This window comes from Elephas maximus, chromosome 1, assembly GCF_024166365.1.
Source record: "Elephas maximus indicus isolate mEleMax1 chromosome 1, mEleMax1 primary haplotype, whole genome shotgun sequence".
NCBI lineage: Eukaryota > Metazoa > Chordata > Mammalia > Proboscidea > Elephantidae > Elephas > Elephas maximus.
Window position 1 is genome coordinate 71,877,503 of NC_064819.1, and position 23,332 is coordinate 71,900,834.

The following is a 23,332-nucleotide window of genomic DNA, read 5'->3' on the forward strand; positions in this document are numbered from 1 at the left end:
ATATATAATATTATAACATAAAACTAATAACATTGTATTGTTTTCTTTGCAGCTTGATTCTTTCAAAATGATGCATTATGGATCTTTCTAGATCAGTAAATACAGAGCTACCTAATTGTTTCTAAGCATTATATAATGTGATTTACTGTAATATATTTTATTATTTCTTAACTGATAGATACTTGTTTAATTTTTAAAATGATAATTCTGCAAATGACTCCTCTTATACATTTATCTTGGCATATTCATGAATTTAAGCTTCTTTGCATTTATTCATTGGTCATTTACATTTCCTCTTTAGAGAATTTCCTATTCATATCTCTTGCCAATTTTTGAATTTCATTGTTTATCTTTTTCTTATTTACTTATAGTAGCTCTTTATGAATTTTAGATTATTATTGAGATTTCACTGAATGTAGAAATTGGCCCAACATGGAATATTTCCATCCAGGAGCATTATATGTCTCCCCACTTATTCTGATCTTCTTTTACCTTCTTTGGCAAAATTTCGTTGTTTTCTTTATTCAGACCTTGTACAATTCTTGATAACATTTATATTACATATCTAAGTGTTTTCACTGCTTACCTATGTATCTAAAATAAATTTTTATTAAAATAATTACCAGTTGAAATAATAGTGTTATCTTAAGGCTGCAACAACCTGTCAAAGATTAACTCAAAGAAGAATAGTTAATGTGCTTATATTGAGGCATTGGTGGTTCAGTGGTAAAATTCTCTCCTTTCATGCAGGAGGTTGGGGCTTAATTCTCAGCTAATGCACCTCATGCGTGGCCACCATTCTTCTGTCGATGGAGGCTCTCGTATTGCTACAATGCTCAAAAAGTTTGAGTGGAGCTTCCAGACTAAGATGGACTAGAAAAAAAGTCCTGGTGATCTAATTATGAAAATCATCCAAGGAAAACCCTATGGATCACAACAGTCCAAATGATCTGTAATCAATCAGGGGAATGGTTCAGGACCAGGCAGTGTTTTGTTCCATTGTACATGGGGTCACCATGAGTCAGGGCCAACTCAATGGTAGCTAATGACAACAACAACAGCAAGCTGAGTAGGAAGGGAACTAAGGACATGAGGGGCAGAGGTAGGGTCAATGGACTGGAGGTCAAGGAATTGTTGGAGCCAGGATACCAGAAGGGGAGAACTAGAAAGATAGCATGAGAATAAAGATGAGCTTGGTGAAGAAAAAAAAATTTTCATATTCGTAAATCTTTTATTTGCTCATCATATACATTTTTACATTTTATTGATATATATTACATTTATTTTCCAATGATAAATGAATAATTACAAGATATTATACATTATACTATATAAGCCCTGATTTTCAAGTATTTCTGTTATGCATGTTGTGAGTGAACAAGAATAATCGAACATCATTGGTTTTAATGAGAAGCAGATAATCAACAGTTCTATTACCAAATGTTAATTCAGAGACTTATGGAGACAAATTCTACCCTGAGAGGTTGTGCCTCTTATTCGCAATTAAAGAGGTGGTATATGTAATCAGAAAATAGATTTTGATGTTGGGATCAGTGGAGGGTGTGTGTGTTGGAAAAATCAACATGTAAGACAGGTTAACAATCACTTTTTCCTAGAAATAATTTTTTGTGTCTCTGAAACAATCATCTGAATGTTGGTAACTACAAATATTAGCAGAAATGAGTAAATATTTGTCTATTTTACCATTGAAACAATGTTTTTTAATGTTCAGAAGATGGGTTCCTGATTTTTCTCACAGTGAGGTTGAAAATCTTTGTTTTTGTTCCATCTATTGATTTTGAGATATTTATATCTACCAAACTCATCATATTATGTTATAATTAGTGTTCATATCTTCTATGAATCGAACTCTACCTAATTGTTAGAATTTATGAGCTGCATTAAATAACAAATTTTGTCACTGGACCAACATAATTTCACTTATCCAGTAAAATTGGATCTTTCAGGCAGCCTCTGTAGCCTTGTTTTGATGAATACATGATTTCAGCACGGCTTTTTTTTTTTTTTTTCTGAAAAATTGAAAATAGCCCATGAACACTTCCTACTCAACCATCTTCATAGACTCCATTTGGGGAATCAATCTATTAAGGAATAAAAGGTCTATTTTTATATTCTCTGCTTCTTTTCAAATGCCATCTTGATTTTTTCTTCTTCCTATTTTCTTCTTCTCGTCCATCATTTATCTATTTCTCCTCTTCCCACTCTTCTAACCTAGCTTCAGGTCTCTCACTCCTTTCCTTTTTCTTCATTATCTTTTTGGAAGTTATTTCTCCTCCTGTTCTGTTTCTTCTGTGCTTGAATTCACATCATCTCCTGTTATGCTTTGTTTTTCATAGGCAATGTGTTCCTATTGGGCTTATGGGTTCTTTGTATGGAAAATTGTGGATGGCATTAGCGAAATATTTATGAATCTGGGTATTTAGTGATCCACAAACATGAGATATACAAAAATTGCACAAATGCAGTGTGATGGGTTCAATTGCAAATGCCAAAAATATGTGTTATAAATCCTAACCTCTATGGCTGTAGTTACCTCAATCCCATTTGGGAATGGGTTGTCTTTGTTATGTTAATGAGGCAGGATTAGTGTAGAGTGTATCTTGAGTCAATCTTTTTTGAGATATAAAAGAGACTAAACAAGTCAGCAGAGAGAGAGGTAGGATAAGATAGATGCTAAGACACATGGAGATAATCAAGGGACCAGGAAGCAGAAGCTGAAGAGACAAGGACCTTCCCTCAGAGTCCACAGACAGAGAAAGCCTTCTGCTAGAGCTGGTGCTCTGAATTCAGACTTCTAGCCTCCTAAACTATGAGGAAATAAATTTCTGTTTGTTAAAGCTATCCACTTCTGGTATTTTCATTATAGCAGCACTAGATAACTAAGACATGCAACATGTGATTATTAATTGATGTCAATAAATTATAGTCTCCTTTTTTTTGGTATAAGCTTCTCGCATTCAAGATGTAACATCAATAAATTCTTCAATTTCTCATGTTGCTTGGCGACCCTGTGAATTAAATGTATTAATTGTATGAATTAATAGGTATGAATAACTTTTTTTATTGTTGTAAAAATATATGTAACAACATTTGCTGATTCACTTTACACATGCATAATTTAGCCATATTAAAAAAAAAAAATGGTGCAGAACCCTAACCAACACAGCGTTAATAGCTTTTCATTTTTTTATTGCATTGGATGAATTTTTGTTCTTAGTCTTTAGTTCAAGGTATATAGCCTATGATACTTTAAGATGAGTGAGACTCTAAAACCAGCATGTGAATAAAAAATATGACTCTCCTCTCAACTTCTTACTGATTTATCAAGTGACTGTCTATGGTCACCATGATGCTCCTGTTTCTTTCATGAGGTTGATAAAGTTGGCATTTATTGTTCACTTTCTGCATGCCAGTCACTCTTCTAGCCGTGCCTTACACATAGGACACAACCCTGTGAGGGAGGTGCCATTATTATATTCATTTTACGGATTGATGTCCGAGACACATGGAGATTTAGTAATTTGCCCAAAGTCACACGATTCTAATGTATGAGGTTGGATTTCAAGTCAGAGATGTTGACCACTATATTTTATTGTCTCCTTGATAAGGCAAATTCAAAATGTATACATTGACCTCCTGATTTCCATTACCTCCATTCATTCACCCAGTAGTACCAGAAGCACTTTTAACCTACTTTCTTTTTGAACTGCTACATCCCTAAGACCTTGAACTTGGAGCTCTCTTTATCTGCTGCCTCCTTATCTTTCAAACCTCCTGTTTTTTCATGACAGAAACTGCTTAGCATCCTCATTGAACCCTCTTGAGCCTACTTATTCCCCAAGACCCTACTCATGCCCCTTTTCCAGTTTCCTTTACCTCTCTGTCACACTAGGAGGACTTGCCATTGCTCAAATTCACCTTGCATTTCTCTAAGTTTTCATTTCACCTGTTCTTTCTGTCTGGAATATTCTTTCTACCATCTCTCCCCTCTAGTTTTGCTTTTTAAAGGCTTTACCCAATCTTCGAGCCCCTCTCTCTCTCCCAAAATACTACCTCCTCTTCAATACTCTCCCTGGTCATATCAAAACGTCAGGTGCAATCCCTTTCCTCTCAGTATTCCCAACACTTAGTTTGTACAGCAAATACAGTGCTTATTAGAGTCTGACTTGTAATATAGGTGTATGTGTATCCTCCCTGCTAGCCTGTAATCATAACTTAGAAGTGCCTGCCCAATGCCTTAGGCTAGTCTAGGGTATGGAACAAAGAACTTTACAACTGAAAAGAATGTTGAACATATTCTAATTTGACCCCTAAATTTTACTGGCAAGGACATTGAAGGTTTTTTTAAGAGGCAAGTCACACCGATGATGGGAGACAGAAATTCCTTTGTTCCTTCTTTGAATGCCTGTTTTGAATAAAACTGTGTGTATGCTAGGCAGTGCGCTAAGTGCTAGGGATACAGAGGCAACAATCTCTACTTTGAAGAAACTCAGATTCTACTGGGAGAGACAACTAATAGACTGTTACAATACAACATGACGGGACAGTTGTTTGTGGAATAAATAAATGAATGCATAAATAAATAGCTGAATGCATGAATCAAGGAATTTATTACCTTTGTATTAATAGTGGAGCCCTGGTGTCACAGTGGTTAAGAGTCTGGCTGCTAACCAAAAGGTAAGCAGTTCAAATGCACCAGCAGCTCCTTGGAAACACTATGGGGCAGCTCTACTCTGTGCTATTGGGTTGCTATGAGTCGGAATCAACTCAACGGCAACGGGTTTTTTTTTTTCCGGGTGGTAGTAATAGTATATGGTTCTTCCAATTATAAATATATGCAAATAGGTTTTGTAACTCAGTTAATAAAATCACATCCCCAGCTCTCGGAGGAAATGTGAGATCAGATCTGTGCCTGATAAACTGATCTCCATCAGCCCAAAGTAGATAGAGGACGATTAGAAATGGTAAGGTGATGTTTTCCATATTACTCTCTCTGTGTTCGTTTTTCTCCCTTCAGTTTTGTTGCTACTTTTCCTCATGTGCTCAGGATTTAGCTCTGAACACATCACTGACAGCCTGAGATAATTTTTATTTTGTTTGATAAATTGGCTGTATGTTCATCTCAGTGAGACCAAAGAGTCAATAGTCTTTGGGCGGAACACACTCTTCATTCATTTTATTTACTTGTTTTTAAACTTGAATGTTCTTGTAATGTTAACCAGTTGCTGTCGAGTTGATTCCGACTCACAGAGATCCCGTGCGTGTCAGAGTAAACTATGCTCCATAGGGTTTTTAATGGCTCATTATTTGGAAGTAGATCTCTAGTCCTTTCTTCCAAGGAGCCTCTGGGTGGACTCCAACATCTAATCTTTCAGTTAGAAGCCAAGTGTGTTAACCATCTGCACTGCTCAGGGACTTTTCTTGTAACGTTAGCTTCTCTCATTGTTCTAAAAGTCAGGTTTTCTGACAAACACAGCGCCTGCTTAATTTAGGTGCCAAATAAAACATCATGGACACGTGGTACTGGTGTATCCCAGACATACAGAATGCCTTACCTGTGAGATCGTAGGTCTGCTCTACCCACAGTGCTTCAGGAAGGACCCCCAGTTGGGTGGTGTGAGGGGGAGTTTTATTTGAAAATGGTTCCAAAACCTGTCAGAGAGATTACACAGGGAAATATGATCTTGAAACTTCCGTACTTGTTGTTTTGCCGAAATCTGTTTGGTGCCTGGCACTCAGCTTTCCTCAGAAATAGCATTTCTGTGTGTTCAGCTGTTTGCTTACTTTGCGTTTTCAGTGTGTTGGACATATTCCCTTAAAGCATGACAACTGTGTCTTATTTTAGTTTAATGTGCCTCGCTCTAAGACATCCTCATATGTGAAAATCTAGATTTATATACTGTACAAAAAAGTACGAGGATGTAGTGTTGGTGAAGGTGCAGGCAAATAGCTCCTGACTGCTTTATTTATGAGAGGGTAAACTGGCTTCCTGAAGAACGATCTGGCAGACTGCATCAAAAGCCTAAATACCCTGGATGTGTTAGACCCAGCAGTGCCGCTCTGAAGAATTTATCCTAGGGAAATCACTATGAATTTCCTTAGGAAGCCACAGTTACGTGTCGATTAACCAGATCATTGTTTTGAATAGTGAAAAGTTAGAAAATGAAGGCCGTTCAAGGACTGGTTAAATAAAATATGGATATACTTATACGTTGTCAAGGTAGACAGCCATTAAAAATGATGATGTAGAAAAATTATATAGTAATGTGGAAAATAGCTCCAATATATTGTTCAATAAACACATAGGTACAAAAATACATACAGTATTATCTCATTTTTTAAAAAGTATAAAGGTGTTTATGTCTGTAAACAGAGAAAGATTAACTAGGCATTAAAACATAAATTGTTCTCTCTGGTTGATGGGATTATTTGTGGTTTATTTATTTATTTATTGCAATTTTTAAAAAATATTTTCTCAAAATTTCTACAGTGGATTTGTATTATTCTTGCAACCAGAAAATGTTTAATCAACTCATAAATCCCATTTTAGAAGAAACAGATAAACGGGGCTGCCTGTTTCCCAAGATTCATTGTTGGATCCTCTGAAAGGGATGACCTTTGTTATCAAGACCCAATATGACAAAATAACCTTTAACATCCATATCTGAGAAGTTTCCAGGATGGAAGTAAGCTCTTAGGAAAAGGAATCTCCAGAGTCCCCTTCTCCCAAAACCTGCCACATTCCTTTCTTTCCAGAACAAGAAGCTAGGTATATGTACAGTTGCACATTAAAAGGTTTTTATGCCCTGCTGGCGTAGTGGTTAAGTGCTACAGCTGCTAACCAAGAGGTCGGCAGTTCAAATCCGCTAGGCGTTCCTTGGAAACTCTATGGGGCAGTTCTACTCTGTCCTATAGGGTTGCTATGAGTCGGAATCAACTTGACGGCAGTGGGTTTGGTTTTTTGTATGCTATACGTGCATTAAAAGGTCTGAGGTTGACCTGTGTGTCCCAGCATGGAGAGATACTCAAAATACAATGATGAGAGAGAGAGAGAAAGAAAATATATCCGTGAGTAAGAAATGCAAGTTGCAGAACATGTGTACTGGGATTGCATTAAAAACCAACAGTAACAATAATACTTCTCCTTCCACAACTCTCTGGACATTTTATGGACAGGAAATATATTGAGAGAAACAGATCTGGGAGGACACACACTGAATTGTTATCAGGGGTTATCCTGGAAAGTGGGAAAGGAAGAACAGGAAACAGCTTACTGGGAGGTGCCGGATAGGGGTACGTACTGACTTTTACTTTTCAGTCTATACGTTGCTACATTGCTAGCACCTTTTATAATTTAAAGACACTTAAAAGCAAATAAGTTCATTTAAAAAATTTTTTTTTAAATAAATGCCTGTGCTTGAAAACTCAAGGTAGAAGCTAAAGAGTGAGAGTTGCTTATAAATTTTAAAAGACGGGAATTTTTAAGCTTAAATTTCCTGTATTTTCAGAGAATCACTGGTAATGAAAAGAAAGTACTCTCTCCCTTGGTAATTATTCTGCAGTATAAAAATGACAAATAAGTCTTTCTGAGTTTTCCACACAAATATTCCAAATGTAATCTTTAAGACATGCAGTTTTCCACTGAAAGACTTAAACAGTTTTAAAGCGTAGGCAGTCAAGAACCCAGAGGGGCCTTCCCATAAACCAATTAGCCCACCAAATTCATGCTCAGAGTTAAGCACAGACGGACACGTGATATGGGAGATGATTGTCTTCCATGACCATGTTCTTGCCACATACATACTTACCCTCTCTTCATTCTCATCTTGGCAAACCACATCTGTCCCTTCTGTAATGTCCCTCATTTTCCTATACCAAAAACCACTCCCAGAAAGGATGGTGTCATGGATTGACTTGTCTCCCAAAAATATCTATCAACTTGGCTAGGTCATGATTCTCAGTATTGTATGATTGTCCACCATTTTATCACCTGATGTGATTTCCCTATGTGTTATAAATCCTATCACTATGATGTAATGAGATGGATTAGTGGCAAGATCTACAAGATTAGACAAAATCTTAAGCTAATCTCTTTTGAAATATAAAAGAGAGAAATGAGCAGAGAGACAGGGGGACCTCATACCACCAAGAAAGCAGCGCCAGGAGCAGAGCACATTCTTTGGACCTGAGGTTCCTACGCTGAGATGCTCCCAGACCAAGGGAAGACTGATGACAAGGACCTTCCTCCAGAGCCAATAGAGAGAGAAAGCCTTCCCCTGGAGCTGGTGCCCTGAATTTGGACTTGTAGCCCGCTAGTCTGTGAGAGAATAAACTTCTCTTTGTTAAAGCCATCCACTTGTGGTATTTCTGTTACAGCAGCACTAGATGACTAAGACAGATGGGAAACACATTCATTTGAATGTATAAATGATAACTCTTTAAATTGTTATACTTTTCTAATGGGATTTTCTTTTTAAAAGGCTAACAAAGGAATGATGCTCTAATGGGGAAATGCCACGTATCCGTCAGAACTTGGGGGTATATAGGCAGTCACTGATGCTGCGTATCCATCTGTCCATGGCATCCTCTGGACTGGCCTAGGGTGTCACAGGGGCTTTCAGACTTACAGATGATGGTATATGTCAGGATCCCGCTGGAGTCGGGTCTGGAATCCTATATACAAGTCATCCCAGAGGAGACCGTTCTTCACCACATGTCTCATGACATCGACTCGGCTCCGAATCTGAAACAGATGCAGAGCAACATGCAGGGACGGCCCAGAGAGCAGAGAGTATCACATCCCTTGTGTCCCTGGGAGAAGTAGCTGCCCTCAATGGCGGAAAAATGGGGTGTCAAGGAGTCAGGCATCACAGACTGAAGGAAAACACAGGAACTACAGTGCAGCAGAAAATAAGGGGAGGAAAACAGAAGATGGATCAAGAGCTGACGGAATGTGGTGACTGAGAACACAGACCCTGGGGTCAGACTGCAGTGCTCAAATCCAGGTTCTAGCGTGTAATCTTGGTAACCCTTTTGGGCCTCCGTTTTCTCATCTATAAAATGAAGATGATAATAGAGCTTTCCTCATAGCAGAGCAGGGTTAATTCAGATCTGTTGGCCAAGACTCACCCTTAAGGAATCCCAATTTCTGAAGCTGAAGCTGCTGAAGAGTCAAAGGAGCACAGGACTTGGAGACAAGCAGAAATGATTTTGAGTCCCAGCTGGGTTCTTACTAATTATGGGAACTTAACCTTGCTAAGCCTTTGTTTCCTCTATTGCAGGATTATTGTGAGAAAAAAAATGAAATAATTTATATGAAGAGCATGAAGTAGCATGCAAAGTTTTCCTGAGATTGCATGTAGTTTTAAGAATTTATCAGTACCAATGTTAAAGTTTACCAGGAGCTTTTTCAGTATATTGCATCGTATTTTTTGTTGTTGTTATTGTTGTGGTGGTTTGTTTTTTTTCTGGCAACTACTATGCTAATACTGGTAGAGGCAAGTTTTCATAAATGACATGCTATTAAATGAAACAGAATGACTAGATTAGCATTTTAGGTGTATTTCCTTTTCCTGTACCTTTTCAATGAAGCAATTATGTCCATTGTGGACTGAGATTACAAGCAAAAGTCAGAGGATCTAGCCCTTTGTCAATAGGGATTTAGGATCATGATTGCACAACTTGGATGGGCTGAGAAATGCCCAGCTAGTATGCAATCTCAAGACCTACTCCTCACAGTGAAGAGGAATAGCCTTTCTTGACCTTTCAATCTGGAGAGGAGCACATGGAGAATTGGGGACAGATTTGGGAAATATTTAGGGTGTAAAATGTGAAGATCTTGGTAACTGATTATACCTGGGGATGAGGTAATGAGATCAGTCAAAGATTATTACCTTGTTTCTAACTTAACTGACTGGGGAATGACAGGGTCAACAATCAAGGTAGCGAAGGAGAAGGAGCAGTCTTAGAGAAGGAAGATGATGAGTTAGATTCTGAACAGGTTGAAGATGAGATGTCAAGCATTGAATTAGATGCATGGCAGTGTTGGAGGGAGCCAGAGAGAGGTCTGGGCTGGATTATGGATTTTGGAATCATTAGCAAAGAAGTGGTCTTAGCAGATGAGTTCACCCAGGAAGAGATGTGAGAAGAGTGGGTTGAGGACAGAGTCCTGGGAGAAACCAATACAGTTAAGCGATGACTGGAGAAAGAAAGGCCCCTGAAGAATGCAGAATAGTCAGGAAGTGAGGACAAACAAGGGGACAGTGTCATTAAAACTGAGAGGAGGCCCTCTGGTTCAGAATGATGGGTAGATCACACGCATAACATGTCTTCTCAATGCTTCAAGATCAAACTAAGATATTGATAAAGCAATCACAGAGGCATAAACTGCCACGATGAAAAAAAATGAAGAGAATTGTTGGTGGGCAGGAAATTTCAACTAATTGTGAGAACCTGGAAGGCAGATGGATAAATACCAAGCAAAGAAGCAGGGCAGAGGCAGCACTCAGATATGGAGGGAGGAGAGCAAGGTATCATGGAGGACAGCAGGCAAACACAAGCACAAGGGCATGCATATGACATAGTGGGCCCCTTCCTTATCCCTCTTCACAGCTCCCTGGACAAATGCATTCACACAGATCTCTGAATGAACAAAATTTATGTGGGGGAGAGAACTTGGGAAAGTAGTATATTTGGGGTATCACAGACCAAGTGCCTCCACATTTTGCCATCTAGGGGTCCCCCAGCCTTATAGCTGCCTCTTCACCTTCAAAGCTTAAAGCAAACTGGTGATTCCTGGACCAAATACAGCCTTTAGGTCTGTTTCATATACCCTAAGTTCTTTATCCATCACCTGTCTGTTGGTTTGTTGTACTGTGGTGGCTGGTACCTTGCTAGTATGTTGGAAGTTATGTCACCAGTATTTCAAACACCAGCAGTGTCACTCATGGTGGACGGGTTTCAGCAGAGCTTCCAGACTAAGACTAGGAAGAAAGGCCTGGTGATCTGCTTCCAAAAATTAGCCAGAAAACCCTATGGATCACAACAGAACATTGTCCAACTCACTTGGTTGACGTGCCAACAGGTAGGATCAATTGCTAGGGGAGAACATTAGGTTTGGTGAAATGTAGAGGGCCAGAGAGGCCCTTGGTAAGACAGATTGGCACAATAGTCAAAACAATGGACTTGAACATGCTGGCAATTGTGAGGATGACACAGGAGGACCAGGCAACATTTTGTTCTACTGTACTTCAGGTCACCATCAGTCAGAGAAGACTTGATGGCAGCTAAGAACAACACAATCCTTTCTAAAAATTGAATTAGCTTTCTATATTCATAAACCTGGGTATTGCACATGAAAATTCAGATTTCTAAATTCCCCCCAAATATTCAGAAGATCAGCTGAAGCTGAGTAGGGGCTGCCCCCTTCCAACTGGCATTTGCTTTCCACTTGACACAGTCCCCACCCAGCTCCACCTATTTACAAGATCTGCCTTGGGCCGGGGTGAGCATTTCAACCGTAACCCCTGTTGTCAAGAAAAGCCCAGTGGCTAACAAACTATACGTATGTGCATAGAATCTTAAATTGGTTTCTAAAACTCTTCTAATTGGGAAGTGTGGAGTAAGCCCTTAATTCTTAGTCATCTACAGAGGAAGAAGGAGCAGTTCAGCATCAGTTTCTTATGAGCAATATTGCATAAAACTGGAAGCCAAAGTAGCAATGCTCTCAAGTATCTAAGGAAAAGGATTAGCCACCCAGAATAATATACTCAAACTATCATGCAACATGAGGCAGGAAAGTACTCAATGTCTAACTCCCATGGACCCTGTCTGAGGAAGTTACTTAAGGAAGAAGTCTCACAAAGGAGTAAAGTAGAAATGGAAGAGCACAGGTGGGGTCTGGGAAGCATGAAGGGATATTCCAGGTGACAGATTAGCAGGTGACCTAGCGAGGAGTCTATTCAGATCAGAGCAGAAAGATGGAGAGCTACAGGGACCGGGTGTCTAGAAGAGATGCAGAATTGATGTAATAGAAAGTTAAATTGTGAGCTTGAAGACAAGTAATGTTAACAACAACAACAAAAAAAAGGAAGGCAGTATGAGAGGGCTCCAGGTAACAAGAAGAGAGGGTTTTAGTTTTCTTTATGCAAACCCCAACATATAGAAATCTCATTAAAATCCTGGGAAGTAAAAATACTGAGACACACATCACAGACGACCATGGGTGTGACAGATGGGATGATTTGCTCCACAGTGTACTTAAATCTGGAGTCCCTGGGGTGGCGTAGATGGCTAATGTGCTTGGTGGCTAACTGAAGGGTTGGAAATTCAAGTCCAATCGGAGTCAACTTGGAAGAAAGGCCTGGTGATCTACTTCGAAAAAAATCAGCCCTCGAAAATCCTATGAAGCACAGTTCTACTCTGATACACACATACATGGGGCTGCCATGAGTCAGAATTGCCTTGACAGCAACTGGTTTGTTTGTTTTTGGTACTTAAATCTACAACAGGGCTGTTGCTTGATTTATCTAACAGGTGCATATGAAAAGTGTTTTTTTTTTTTTCAAATTAAATATTTTAAATGAACTCTGAGAGCTCGTTTTTTTTTTAAAGATGTGTCTCCTTTAAGGCTAACAGACATCTTAGACTCCTCTTAATTTACAGATTTTGTAAATTCAGGTTTGAGAGGCAACACAGTGACTAAAGGCATAGGCTTTGGAGCTAGAATTCTTGAGTTCAAACCCCTGTGCCACTATTTACTAGCTGTACAGCTTTGGGCAAGTTATTTAACTTTTCATTATAACAGTTCCGTCATCTATAAAATGGGGAATATAACAATTCCTATTTACAAGGTTGTTAAGAGGATTAAATGACTTAAAATTTGTAGTGTTTAAACCTGTGCTTTACCTAGACAAGCTATATGTTCATAAAATAAAGCAAAAATATAGATTCATTTTGTTCAAAATGGGTGTAAATGTGTTTATCACCTGTATGGGTGCTTCACACAGGGTTTGCCTACATGTGAAAACCCAATTTTTTAAGACCCACAAATCAGGTAGCAGGTTATTGGTTTTACTGAAGTTTTAATGTAGGATTCTCTTCAATAACAAATACTTTACTGAACTTAAAAATACAAGTCAATTTATAAAAATATAGTTTAAGAACACATCTATTATAAGAAAGTACATTTAAACCTTTACAATTAGGGTATCACACAAGCAATAAGATTCTTAAGGACAGACTTGGTGATCTCAACATTGTTGTGGCGATTGGCTAGATTTGGGGATCTAATTAATTTGTATATACTCCTAACTTACCTAATTATTCTTACATTTATATAGCATTTAATTATAATGCTTATTTACATAAATTATGTCATTTGGCCCTCATATCCACCTGATAAAGTGAGAATAAGCCCTATAGAAGGGGGGAGAAAAAAAACCAAGGCTCAGGCTGGTTAAGTAACTTCGTCAAAGACTCAGAATCAGTAAGTTGCAGGGCTGGGGCACCAATAGTGAAGCTGTCTCCAAAGATCTAGCTCTTTCCTTTATACTATCCAGTTACTGGATTTTTTTTTTTTTCAAAATTGGAGCTCAACAAAATATGCATTGATTTATGTTGATTAACTGCTTTTATAGAGACACCCATTGGGTTCACTCGGGGAAGGAGACGTCATTGGAGAAAAGGGAAAGGAAGGTAGAGACCAAGGCTCTCAGGCCTCATAATAGCTTATGCTGATCAGGTGTTTGAAAGCAGGTAGATAAAAACCAATCTTCATGACAGGCTTGAAAAGAAACAAGGATGGACTTCAGTTAACAATAATGGTGCCATATTGGTTCATTGTTGCTGTTGTTGTTAGGTGCCATCAAGTTGGTTCTGACTCATAGAGATCCCAGGTATAACAGAAAAAACTTGGCCCAATCCTGTGTCACTCTCACAATAGTAGGTATGTTTGAACTATTGTTGCAGCCACTATGTCAATCCATCTCATTGAGGGTCTTCTTCTTTTTCGCTGACCCTCTACTTTACCAAGCATGATGTTCTTCTCCAGGAATTGGTCCCTCCTTATAACGTGTCCAAAGTAAGCAAGATGAAGTCTCATCATTCTCACTTCCAAGGAGAATTCTGGCTGCACTTCTTCCAAAACAGATGTGTTCAATTTCTGACAGTCCATGGTATATTCAATATTCTTTGCCAACACCATAATTCAAATGCATCAGTTCTACTTGTCTCCCTTTTTCATTGTCCAGCTTTCACACTTATAAGAGGCAATTAAAAAGACCATAGCTTTGTTCAGGTGCACCTTAGTCATCAAAGTGACATCTTTGCTCTTTAAGATTTTAATGAATTCTTTTGCAGTAGATTTGGCCAAGGTAATACATCATTTGGTTTCTTGACTGCTGCTTCCATGGATGTTGATGGTGGATCCAAGTAAAAAGAAATCCTTGACAACTTCAGTCTTTTCTCCATTTATCATGATATTGCTCATTGATCCAGCTGTGAGGATTTTTGTTTTCTTTATGTTGGGGTTGCACCAAATGTGCTGTGGTAATGTAAGATGCTAACGACATTCTCTGTACTATCTTTACACGTTTTCTGGAACTCTAAAACTATTCTAAAATGAAAAGTTTATTAAAAAGGAAGGAAGGAAGGAAGAAAAAAGCCCTTCACCAGTGTTGCTGCTTACTTCCTCATAGGGATGTTCCCGGCTTGGTCTTTTCTTTGGAAAGGATAAATCTAGAAAGTCAACCAAATAGTCGTATCCTCCAGGATAAGGGCTGAAGTCCTCATCTGTCTCAATCATCTGTACAAATGACAACATGGTAAAGTGAAGACCTATATCAATCTAGCGGTCAAGGTCTTTAAAAAAAAATCCTAGAATATTTAAGACCCAAAAGCCCTTAAACAATAAATAGCAATGAATTGGAATTAATATAGAAAAAAATCTCCCTCTCTCCCTCCCTTTTCTGAACTGATAGCATTCAAATCCTAGTCTTCTACATGAGCAAAACTGCTTCATATCTCTAACTTCAATCAAATTTATAGAGACGGCTATCCTTATCTTAAAGTACTATTATTAACGAGACATCAAAACCACCATAAGTTTGCAGGCTAGGGAATACCATGTTGTTACACAAATAACATGGGCCTTCTGCATTTGTTTGCCAGCCACACCCTCTCCCCCTGAGGCATCCTCACAAGCTTGGCCATGCTGCTCCTCTATCCACATGTTGCTGTAAAAAAATTATCATGATGCTCTTAGACAAGTCTGGCAAACAAAAGCAGAAGGCGCACTTTACTTGCGTAAAAATATGGGTAAATAAAATGAAGGACGTTTCTCAGCTGTCACAGAGCAGCTAAATCAAATAGTTTCATTGAAAATCCCCAAAGCTTTCTCTTTTCCGTAGTAATTGTCCAACTAAAATGATCATTTAGACCAGTGTTTTCCAGGTCTTTGGATTTTCAAAGACAAATTCCTGAAAATTATTGGGGAGCTAATAAAAAAAATTATTTTGCCAAGTGAGGGCTCAAAAACAACAACAACAAAAAATCTTATGTCTAATGTCACTACTATCTAAGCCAGACTCGTTGCCATTGAGTTGATTCCAACTCAGAGTGACCGTATAGGACAAAGTAGAGCTGCCCCATGGGGTTTCCAAGGCTGTAAATCTTTACTGAAGCAGACTGCCACATCTTTCTCCCTCTGAGCGGCTGGTGGCGTTTGAACTGCCAACCTTTCAGTAAGCAGCCAAACACTTAACCACTGCACCACCAGTGACCTCTCACTACTATATTTTTATTTCATTAAAAGAAGAATGTTTTAATCATACAAAAATAGACAGGATGTAATCTTGAAATAATGACAGTTTATCCTTGGAAAGAGAGTTGATATCTCTGTACAAACATGCATACCTCCACTCATACTCACCTCACTATTGACATGTTGCCTGGTAATGCTCAGGGGTTGAACGGTAAACTTGGAAATAGTGCTCACTGTGGGGACAATGGAGCCCTGGTGGCGCAGTGGTTAAGAGCTTGGCTACTAACCAAAAGGTCGGCAGTTCAAATCCACCCCCTGCTCCTTGGAAACGCTGTGGGGCAGTTCTACTCTGTCCTATAGGGTTGCTATGAGTCAGAAATCAACTCTACGGCAATGGGTTTTGTTTGTTTTTAATGTGGATAATGGATTCCTGTCTTTAAAAGTGTGAGCATTGTCCATTTCCTGAGGCCTGGCCTGCGCCTTGCTCTCCACATACTACCTCAGGCACCAAGTATAAGCCAAAGGTGGTTGGTTCTTCATCAACTTTGCAGTTATTCCTGGCTCATTTCTGGTCTCTTCTTTCTCCTGCAGGAGTCCCTGTTGTTGTTATCGTTAGCTGTTGTCAAGTCAATTCTGACCCCTGGTGACTGCATGTGTGTCAGAGATGAACTGTGGTCCATAGGGTTTTCAATGGCTACGACCTTTCAGAAGTTTATTACCAGGCCTGTCTTCCAAGGCATCTCTAGGTGGACTCTAACTGCTACCCTTTCAGTTAGCAGACAGGCACATTAACAACTTGCACAGCCTAAGGACTCTTGCAGGGACTCCCTGGGTAGCAAAAATGGCTCAGCACTTGACTACTAGCCAAGAGGTTGTCAGCAATCTGCTTCCAAAATTTCACAGCCATTGAAAACCCTACAGAGCACAGTTCTACTCTGACACACATGGGGTCAGCTGTGAGTTGGAGTCAACTTGAAGACAACTGATTTTCTTTTTCCTATACCCCTGCCTGTCAGGACTTGCTTTGCTCTTGCATACAACCCCAGCTTTGGTGACCAGGTTACAACTTGAACACCATGGCTTGAGGGCTCTGTGTATATGTGTTGGGGCTCAGTTTAAGTTCTAGTTGTAGGCCAGCCTCTTGGCTTGTGCAATGCAGTCCTCGCCACAACTGCAGATAAGAGTTAGCTGCTGCTTTCTCACCCTGCTCCAAGTCACCTTCTCCCTGAGTGGATCCCACCTTCCAGCCCCACAGTTTAAATAGCTGTCCGTGCCATGCTAAGCAAACAAACAAAAATAAACAACAACAACAAAAACACATGTTGATAGGTGGTAATGGAATGCTCCAGAAAAGAAGCTGAAGTAGACTTCAAAACATTCCTTAAATTTTCAATGAGGAATGGCTTATCACATTTCAAGTCTGTTCTCTGTTTGTTTGTTGTTTTTTTTTTTTTCTCTGTCAGTAGGGCTTAAGGAATGCTTGTTGAGGAACAGTTTGGAATACTAATGGATTTTCACATATTTTAATAATTCAAGAAAGCAAAGATAAATAATACTTAATAGCATACCCTGACCACAAGGTTGTAATCCTTAAATCCAGCCCAAGTGAAGTATTCTTTTATCCAGGATGAATGAAGAAATATTTCATCTCCCATTGCAGCACTCAAGATTTTTAAGTACGGTCCAAAGTCCCAGGAATCCTTGTAAATTTTAGTTCCTTCTGGAGGCTCAATGATGCCCTTGCTTGAAGACACAAAGGAGAGAGGGTGATGAAAAAAGAAAGCAAGAAATATGGACCCAGGAGGCAAGAGTTAGCATTTAAATATCAAAAATCAGCCAGGCTGGTAGCTTTGAGATCCCCAGGAGTCCCACGGAAGTAAAACAGGGGCCATTTAGGGGCTGGACCCACATTCCTGCCTTACCCAGAGCAGCTCCTGTTAATTGTTTTAGCATGAAGGATTTCCAAGACAGATCTCATTTGAAGAAAGAAGTCCCTCGCTAAACAACAAATGTTCAAAAACCACTGACTTGGACCCTTTTTTCCCAAATAAAGAAGAACTGGTGGCACAGTGGTTAAAGTGCTTGGTTCCTAACAGAAAGTTGGCGGTTCAAAACCACCAGCCACTCTGTGGGAGAAAGATATGGCAGCCTGCTTCTGTAAAGATTTACATAGCCTTGGAAACCCTTTGGGGCAGTTGTACTCTGTCCTATAGGGTAGCTACGAGTTGGAACTGACTCGATGGCAGTGGGTTTGGTTTTTGTTTTTTGATTTTATTCCAAATAACTAAACTATGAAAATACTGACTATAATATGATCATGTTGACTTTGTGGATGTCTGCACACCCACCTCCAAAAAAAAATTTTTAGAATATAAGTTCCATTAAAGTTGCAACCATGACTGACCGGAACACAGAAGGTGCTCAATAAGTATTTGTTGAACATATGAGTAACTTTAACCTACCTTTGAGATATATCCAGAATTTTGTGTCTCTAACATACAGTCCTGTTACTGTACTAATCAAGGAACTGTCAGCAGGCCAATGGGCAATTGTATCATATAACCCAGCCAGCAATATGGATAAGAGAATTCTCTGACATTCCTAGAGCTTGTCCATCCTGTGTGAGGATGGATCATTGCATGAAACATGGAATCTTGAATCCTGGGAATGGAATAGAATGTGTTCTTGATAAGGGAAATATTCTATTGTAAAACTCAGCCTTGAGAAGGAATCAGGTTCCTGCCCAGCAAAGATTTGGCAGGCAGTGGTAGGGATCTATGTTTCTCTGCCTAAAGCAACACATTTAGTCCATTGTATGCTGTATGCCCCAAACTACAGTTGTACTGGTTTCTATAAGAAATTATTTGCCAAATCCTAAAGTTTCTAAATTCTAAATATATTTTAAATCCTCTCCAACTCTTGACCCTGTCACAGTTTAAAAACAAACAAAAAACCCAAACCTGTTGCCATCAAGTTGATTCCAATTCCTGGCAATCCCATGTTTTACAGAATAGAACTGCTCCATAAGGTTTTCTTGGCTGTTATCTTTACAGAAGATCACAAGATCTTTCTTCTACAGCACCACTGGGTGGGTTCCAACTGTTGACATTTAGGTTAGTTAAAAAAAAATAAACTATTGCCATCGAGTGGATTCTGATTCATAGTGACCCTAATGGACAGAGTAGAGCTGACCCATATGGTTTCCAAGGCTCTAATCTTTATGGAAGCAGACTGCCACATCTTTCTCTCTCAGATCAGTTGGTGAGTTCAAACCACTTTCTGTAAGCAGCCAAGCACTTAACCACTGCGCCACCAGGGCTCCTTTTTAAGTTAGTAGTACAACATAAACCATTTTTGCCACCTGAAGGACAGAGCAGAACTGCCCCTAGAGTTTCCAAGGAGCGCCTGGTGGATTTGAACTGTTGACCTTTTGGTTAGCAGCTGTAGCACTTGACCACTACACCACCATGGTTTCCTGTCCTAGTGTAGGGCCTCACTAATGTTTTCCTGGATAAAGCCACAGCCTCACAACTGGCCTCCCTGACTCCAGTTTTTCTACCTATCATCTCTTCCCCAGTAGTGTAGCATAGCTGAAATGGTTTTTCTAAAACACAGCTCAGCAATGGACCTTCTTTATAAACAAATTCAAGTTCTTGGCCTGGCTTACAGGGACTTTCCAACCGTGGCCCTCAACATGTTGTTCCTGCCTTATCCTTTTCCTCTGCCTTCACTCTCCAGCCCTAGACTCAAGTAGGTGGAGGCCTTCCTGAGGGCAAAAACCTTTTCACAGCTATTATCTCCTGTACCTAGTATGATGGCTGATATATAGAAGGAGCTGAGTGAATCATTTCTGAATGACATACATTTAGCATTCACCAAACCCACAATACTGTTTACACTCCCCTTCATGGGCACATGCCATTCCTTCTGACTGGAATCTCCCTTTCTCTCCCTCTCTATTTACTTTACTTGCAACCTCTTCCTCATTTCTAAGACCTAGTTCAAATGCCAAAGATTCCAGATTAAGCTTTCTTTAACCAGATTCCCTATGCTTTCCTGTCCCATCTTCTTTTCACAAAGCTGAGTTAGGCATTTAGGGTGCTCAGCCGCTAACTGAAAGGTCGATGGTTTGAACCCACCAGTTGCTTCGAGGGAGAAAGGTGTGGCAGTCTGCTTCCATAAGGATTTACAGCCTTAAAAACCCTGTGGGGCAGTTCTATTATGTCTTATAGGGTCACTATGAGTTGGAATTGACTCAATAGCAATGAGTTTGTCCCTTACATTCTGTCTTAGCACTGAGAATCTACCATTGATCTCTTGTTACCCCCAGCATGCTTTTCAGACAGTGATACAAATGCAGGTTTCTGGGCTCTATCTCAGATCTACTGAATCAGGGTCTCTGGTGGTAGAGCCCAGGGATCTGCATTTATGCAAATTCTTCAGGTTATTCTGATACTCATTACAGTTTGAGAGTTACCGCTGTTGGATACGCCTGGAGGAATAGCGAGGGATGAGGTTGGTTAGGCAAATTCCAAGTCAAGAAGACTCTTAATTGTTAATAAGTGAAATCATTTTCACCTCTGACCTGGAGAATTAAAACCACTTTCATACCGAAGTCACTGGGGAGATCCTATAGAATTTTAAGCAGGGAAAAAATAGAACAGCTTTGCATTTTAAGATCACTTTGGTAGTGATTTCAAGTGGGGGCTTTTCAGACTTTTTGCCCATGATTCTGTTAAGAACTACATTTTACACCAGGACCCAGGGTGTTACATACACAGGGCACCTGTGAAATGAAAGTGTCATGAAATAATGCTTGTTAGATGCAACACACTAGAGCGTTTTCTTCCTATTCTATTTCGTTTTTCTAAAATGCTGATTGTAACTAATGTTATGGAATTAATGACCCGCCAATGGATTTTGACCAGCGGTTTGAAAAACATTGGTGAGGAGGATTATGGATCAAGGGGCAGTGAAGGGGAATGCACAGAGATAAGTCAGGGATCACTGCAAGGATCTAAGTGAGAAATTGTGACAGGCTGAATTAAGACCATAGCAGAGAGGCTGGGCATGAGTGATGGATTTGTGAGGGATTATAAGGGAGAACTGACCAGATTTGATATGGTAAGTTAGCAAGAGGACAGAACTGATGGACTGTTTCTCAGACCTAGTAATGGCAAAGAATTCAGATTAAGCTTTCTTTGACCATATGTCCTGCCCTCCTGTCGCCTTAGCAACTTTGTACAGGCAAGGCTAGGAGAAGGGTGTGACTTTGGCTAATTATGTGCACCCCTCTCCAACACGTTTAACCCATTTCTAGATAGCAGTGAGGAAGTTATGATTACATTTGGATCAGGACAAGTATTTAGAAAAATATAGCCTTACGACATCAATGTTAACTTTTCTTGAATTGCATTTCCAGTGAACGTTTCTTGTTCAAATGTCCTATTTGTGGAATGAGCAGTTGGGTAGTGTTTGGGTTGGAATGAAAACCAATTCCTCATGCTTATTCCTTCTCACTTACATAAGCCCGTTGCTATCGAGTCAATTCCAGAAGCAGGCTGCTACATCTTTCTCCTGTGGAGCAGCTGGTGGGTTCGAACAGCCAACTTTTTGGTTGGAAACTGCGTGCTTTAACCACTGCACCACCAGGGCTCCTCTCTTACTTACATAAGACAACTAATTTTTGAGCTATGTCAGTGGTCCTTAATAGAAAAACTCTCCTCACCTTTTACTCTCTTATACGGTTCTGAGATGAGGGAAACATTTGAGTAATTATTACATAGTAAGAGAACCTTTTTTTTTTTTTAAGAGAAGCTTAGAAGGGAAGAAAAAAAAAACTCAGTTTTTTTTCCCTTAGATTTGAGAGATACTTATTAGTTTATTTTATTTAAATAGTTTAAAAAAAAATTCTGTTTAAAAAGGTGATATGTGAATCTCAGTGTGTGCCCCCAAAATATATGTTGAAAGCCTAACCCTGGTACCTATAGATGTGATCTTGTTTTAAAATAGGGTTTTTCTTTTGTTATATTAACAAGGTCATGCCAACGTAGGGTGGATTCTAAACCTAACTGCTTCTGAGTTATAAAAAGAACAGAATAGGCAAAGTCAACATGGTGCTATAGGCAGAAGCACCACGCTGTCCCTCTGCAGCAAAGGTCCGAAAAACTAAGTAAAACAAATACAAACGTTAATTCTGGAATGCAAAGCATCAAATGAAGGAATAAAGAACCCAATCAAGTATCAAATGGATTTAAGAAATTGACAGAGAACACAGAATGAGGAGAGCTACGGAGTAGAAGTCCCCTACCAGCTAATGTCGCACAGATTCACCATCTTGAACTACAGCCACCAAAGAACGCAGACAGGGAGTATGGAAGGCAACTTCATGGAGCTCCCAACAGAAGACAGAGCAAAAGGTAACCAGGGATACACAATTTCCCACCCCTCACCCTTCTTCCCTGTACAAGGCCTCTGCCTCTTTCCAACAGGCCACAATCATTCAGTCGGGGAGATACCAGCTCGCTGCTGCCTAGATTTGCCCTGTTGGACCTCAGCTACCAAGGACCATGGACAGGGAGTACAGGAAGGAAGTACAAGTTCACTGCTGCCTGGGTCCCACTGGCCGACCCCTTCAGCACCACTTTTTTGGGTTTGTTTGTTATTGTATTTTTGGCTTTTTTTTTGTTGTTGCTTCTCTCTCTACCTTCATTCTTTTCCTTTCGCCCACCAGCTAGCTCCCTAAGCTGTCCCCTCCACTTCTTGACTGGCTGTGCCACACTGCTCAGCTAGAGAGCACCACCCCTGCCAGCAGGATCCCTCAGCACCATTTTTTATTTTATTATTATTTTCCAGCTCCTTCTCTCTCTCTTCCTTCCTTCCTTTCCTTTCTTCTGCCCACCTAGCTACATGTGATGTCCCCTCCCCTTCCTGGGGGGCTGTGCCACACTACTGTGCTAGACAGGCACTGGTGTGCTGCTTCCCCAGGTCTGTGGTGCAACTCTCCAGCAGGCTCCCTCAGTGCCTTTTTTTTTCTTTTCTTTTCCAGTTTATTCTCTCTCTGCCTTCTTTTCCTTTCTCCAGCCCATCTTTCCCCATGAGCTGCCCCCACCCCTTCTCAATGGGCAGTGTTGTACTGATCAGCTAGAAAGCCACTGGTGCACATCCTCCCAGGTCGGGGCCATGCCCAAAGGATGACTCCTTCAGTGCCATATTTTTTTCTTTGTTGTTGGTCCCCCCCCACTTTGTTTCTTCTCTATCTCTTCCTTCCTTTCCTTTGTCCCACCCACCTGGCCCCATGTGCCATCCCTGACCCTTGTCAATGGACCTTGCTGTGCCACCTGGCTGGGAGGGCCACAGCACACAGTCTCTCTGAGTCTGTGCTACCTCTACCAACCAACTTGCTCAGCACCATATTCTTTGGTCTGTTTGCTTCATTCTTTTTTTCTTTTTTCTGTTTCTTCTCTCTCCTTTCCTTTCTCCCACCCACCGAGCCCTGTGTACTACCACCCCCTTCTCGAGGGGCTGTTCTGCATCACTCAGCTAGACAGC

At 40.0% G+C, this 23,332-nt stretch overlaps 1 protein-coding gene across 7 annotated transcripts in view; it reads right to left on the reverse strand.

Moving 5' to 3' along the window:
• Nucleotides 1–1,866: 1,866 nt before the first annotated feature.
• LOC126076526 (cytidine monophosphate-N-acetylneuraminic acid hydroxylase) overlaps nt 1,867–23,332 on the reverse strand; it is a 509,905-nt gene continuing 488,439 nt past the window's right edge. For all 7 annotated transcript variants that reach the window (XM_049885113.1, XM_049885103.1, XM_049885123.1 and 4 more), the window contains 5 exons: nt 17,350–17,524; nt 14,708–14,824; nt 8,649–8,764; nt 5,577–5,673; nt 1,867–3,029 (listed from right to left, as the gene is read on the reverse strand). In XM_049885113.1, coding sequence (XP_049741070.1) covers nt 5,598–5,673; nt 8,649–8,764; nt 14,708–14,824; nt 17,350–17,524 — 484 coding nt within the window. In that variant the 3' untranslated portion in view covers nt 1,867–3,029; nt 5,577–5,597. The remainder of the gene's footprint in view (nt 3,030–5,576; nt 5,674–8,648; nt 8,765–14,707; nt 14,825–17,349; nt 17,525–23,332) is intronic.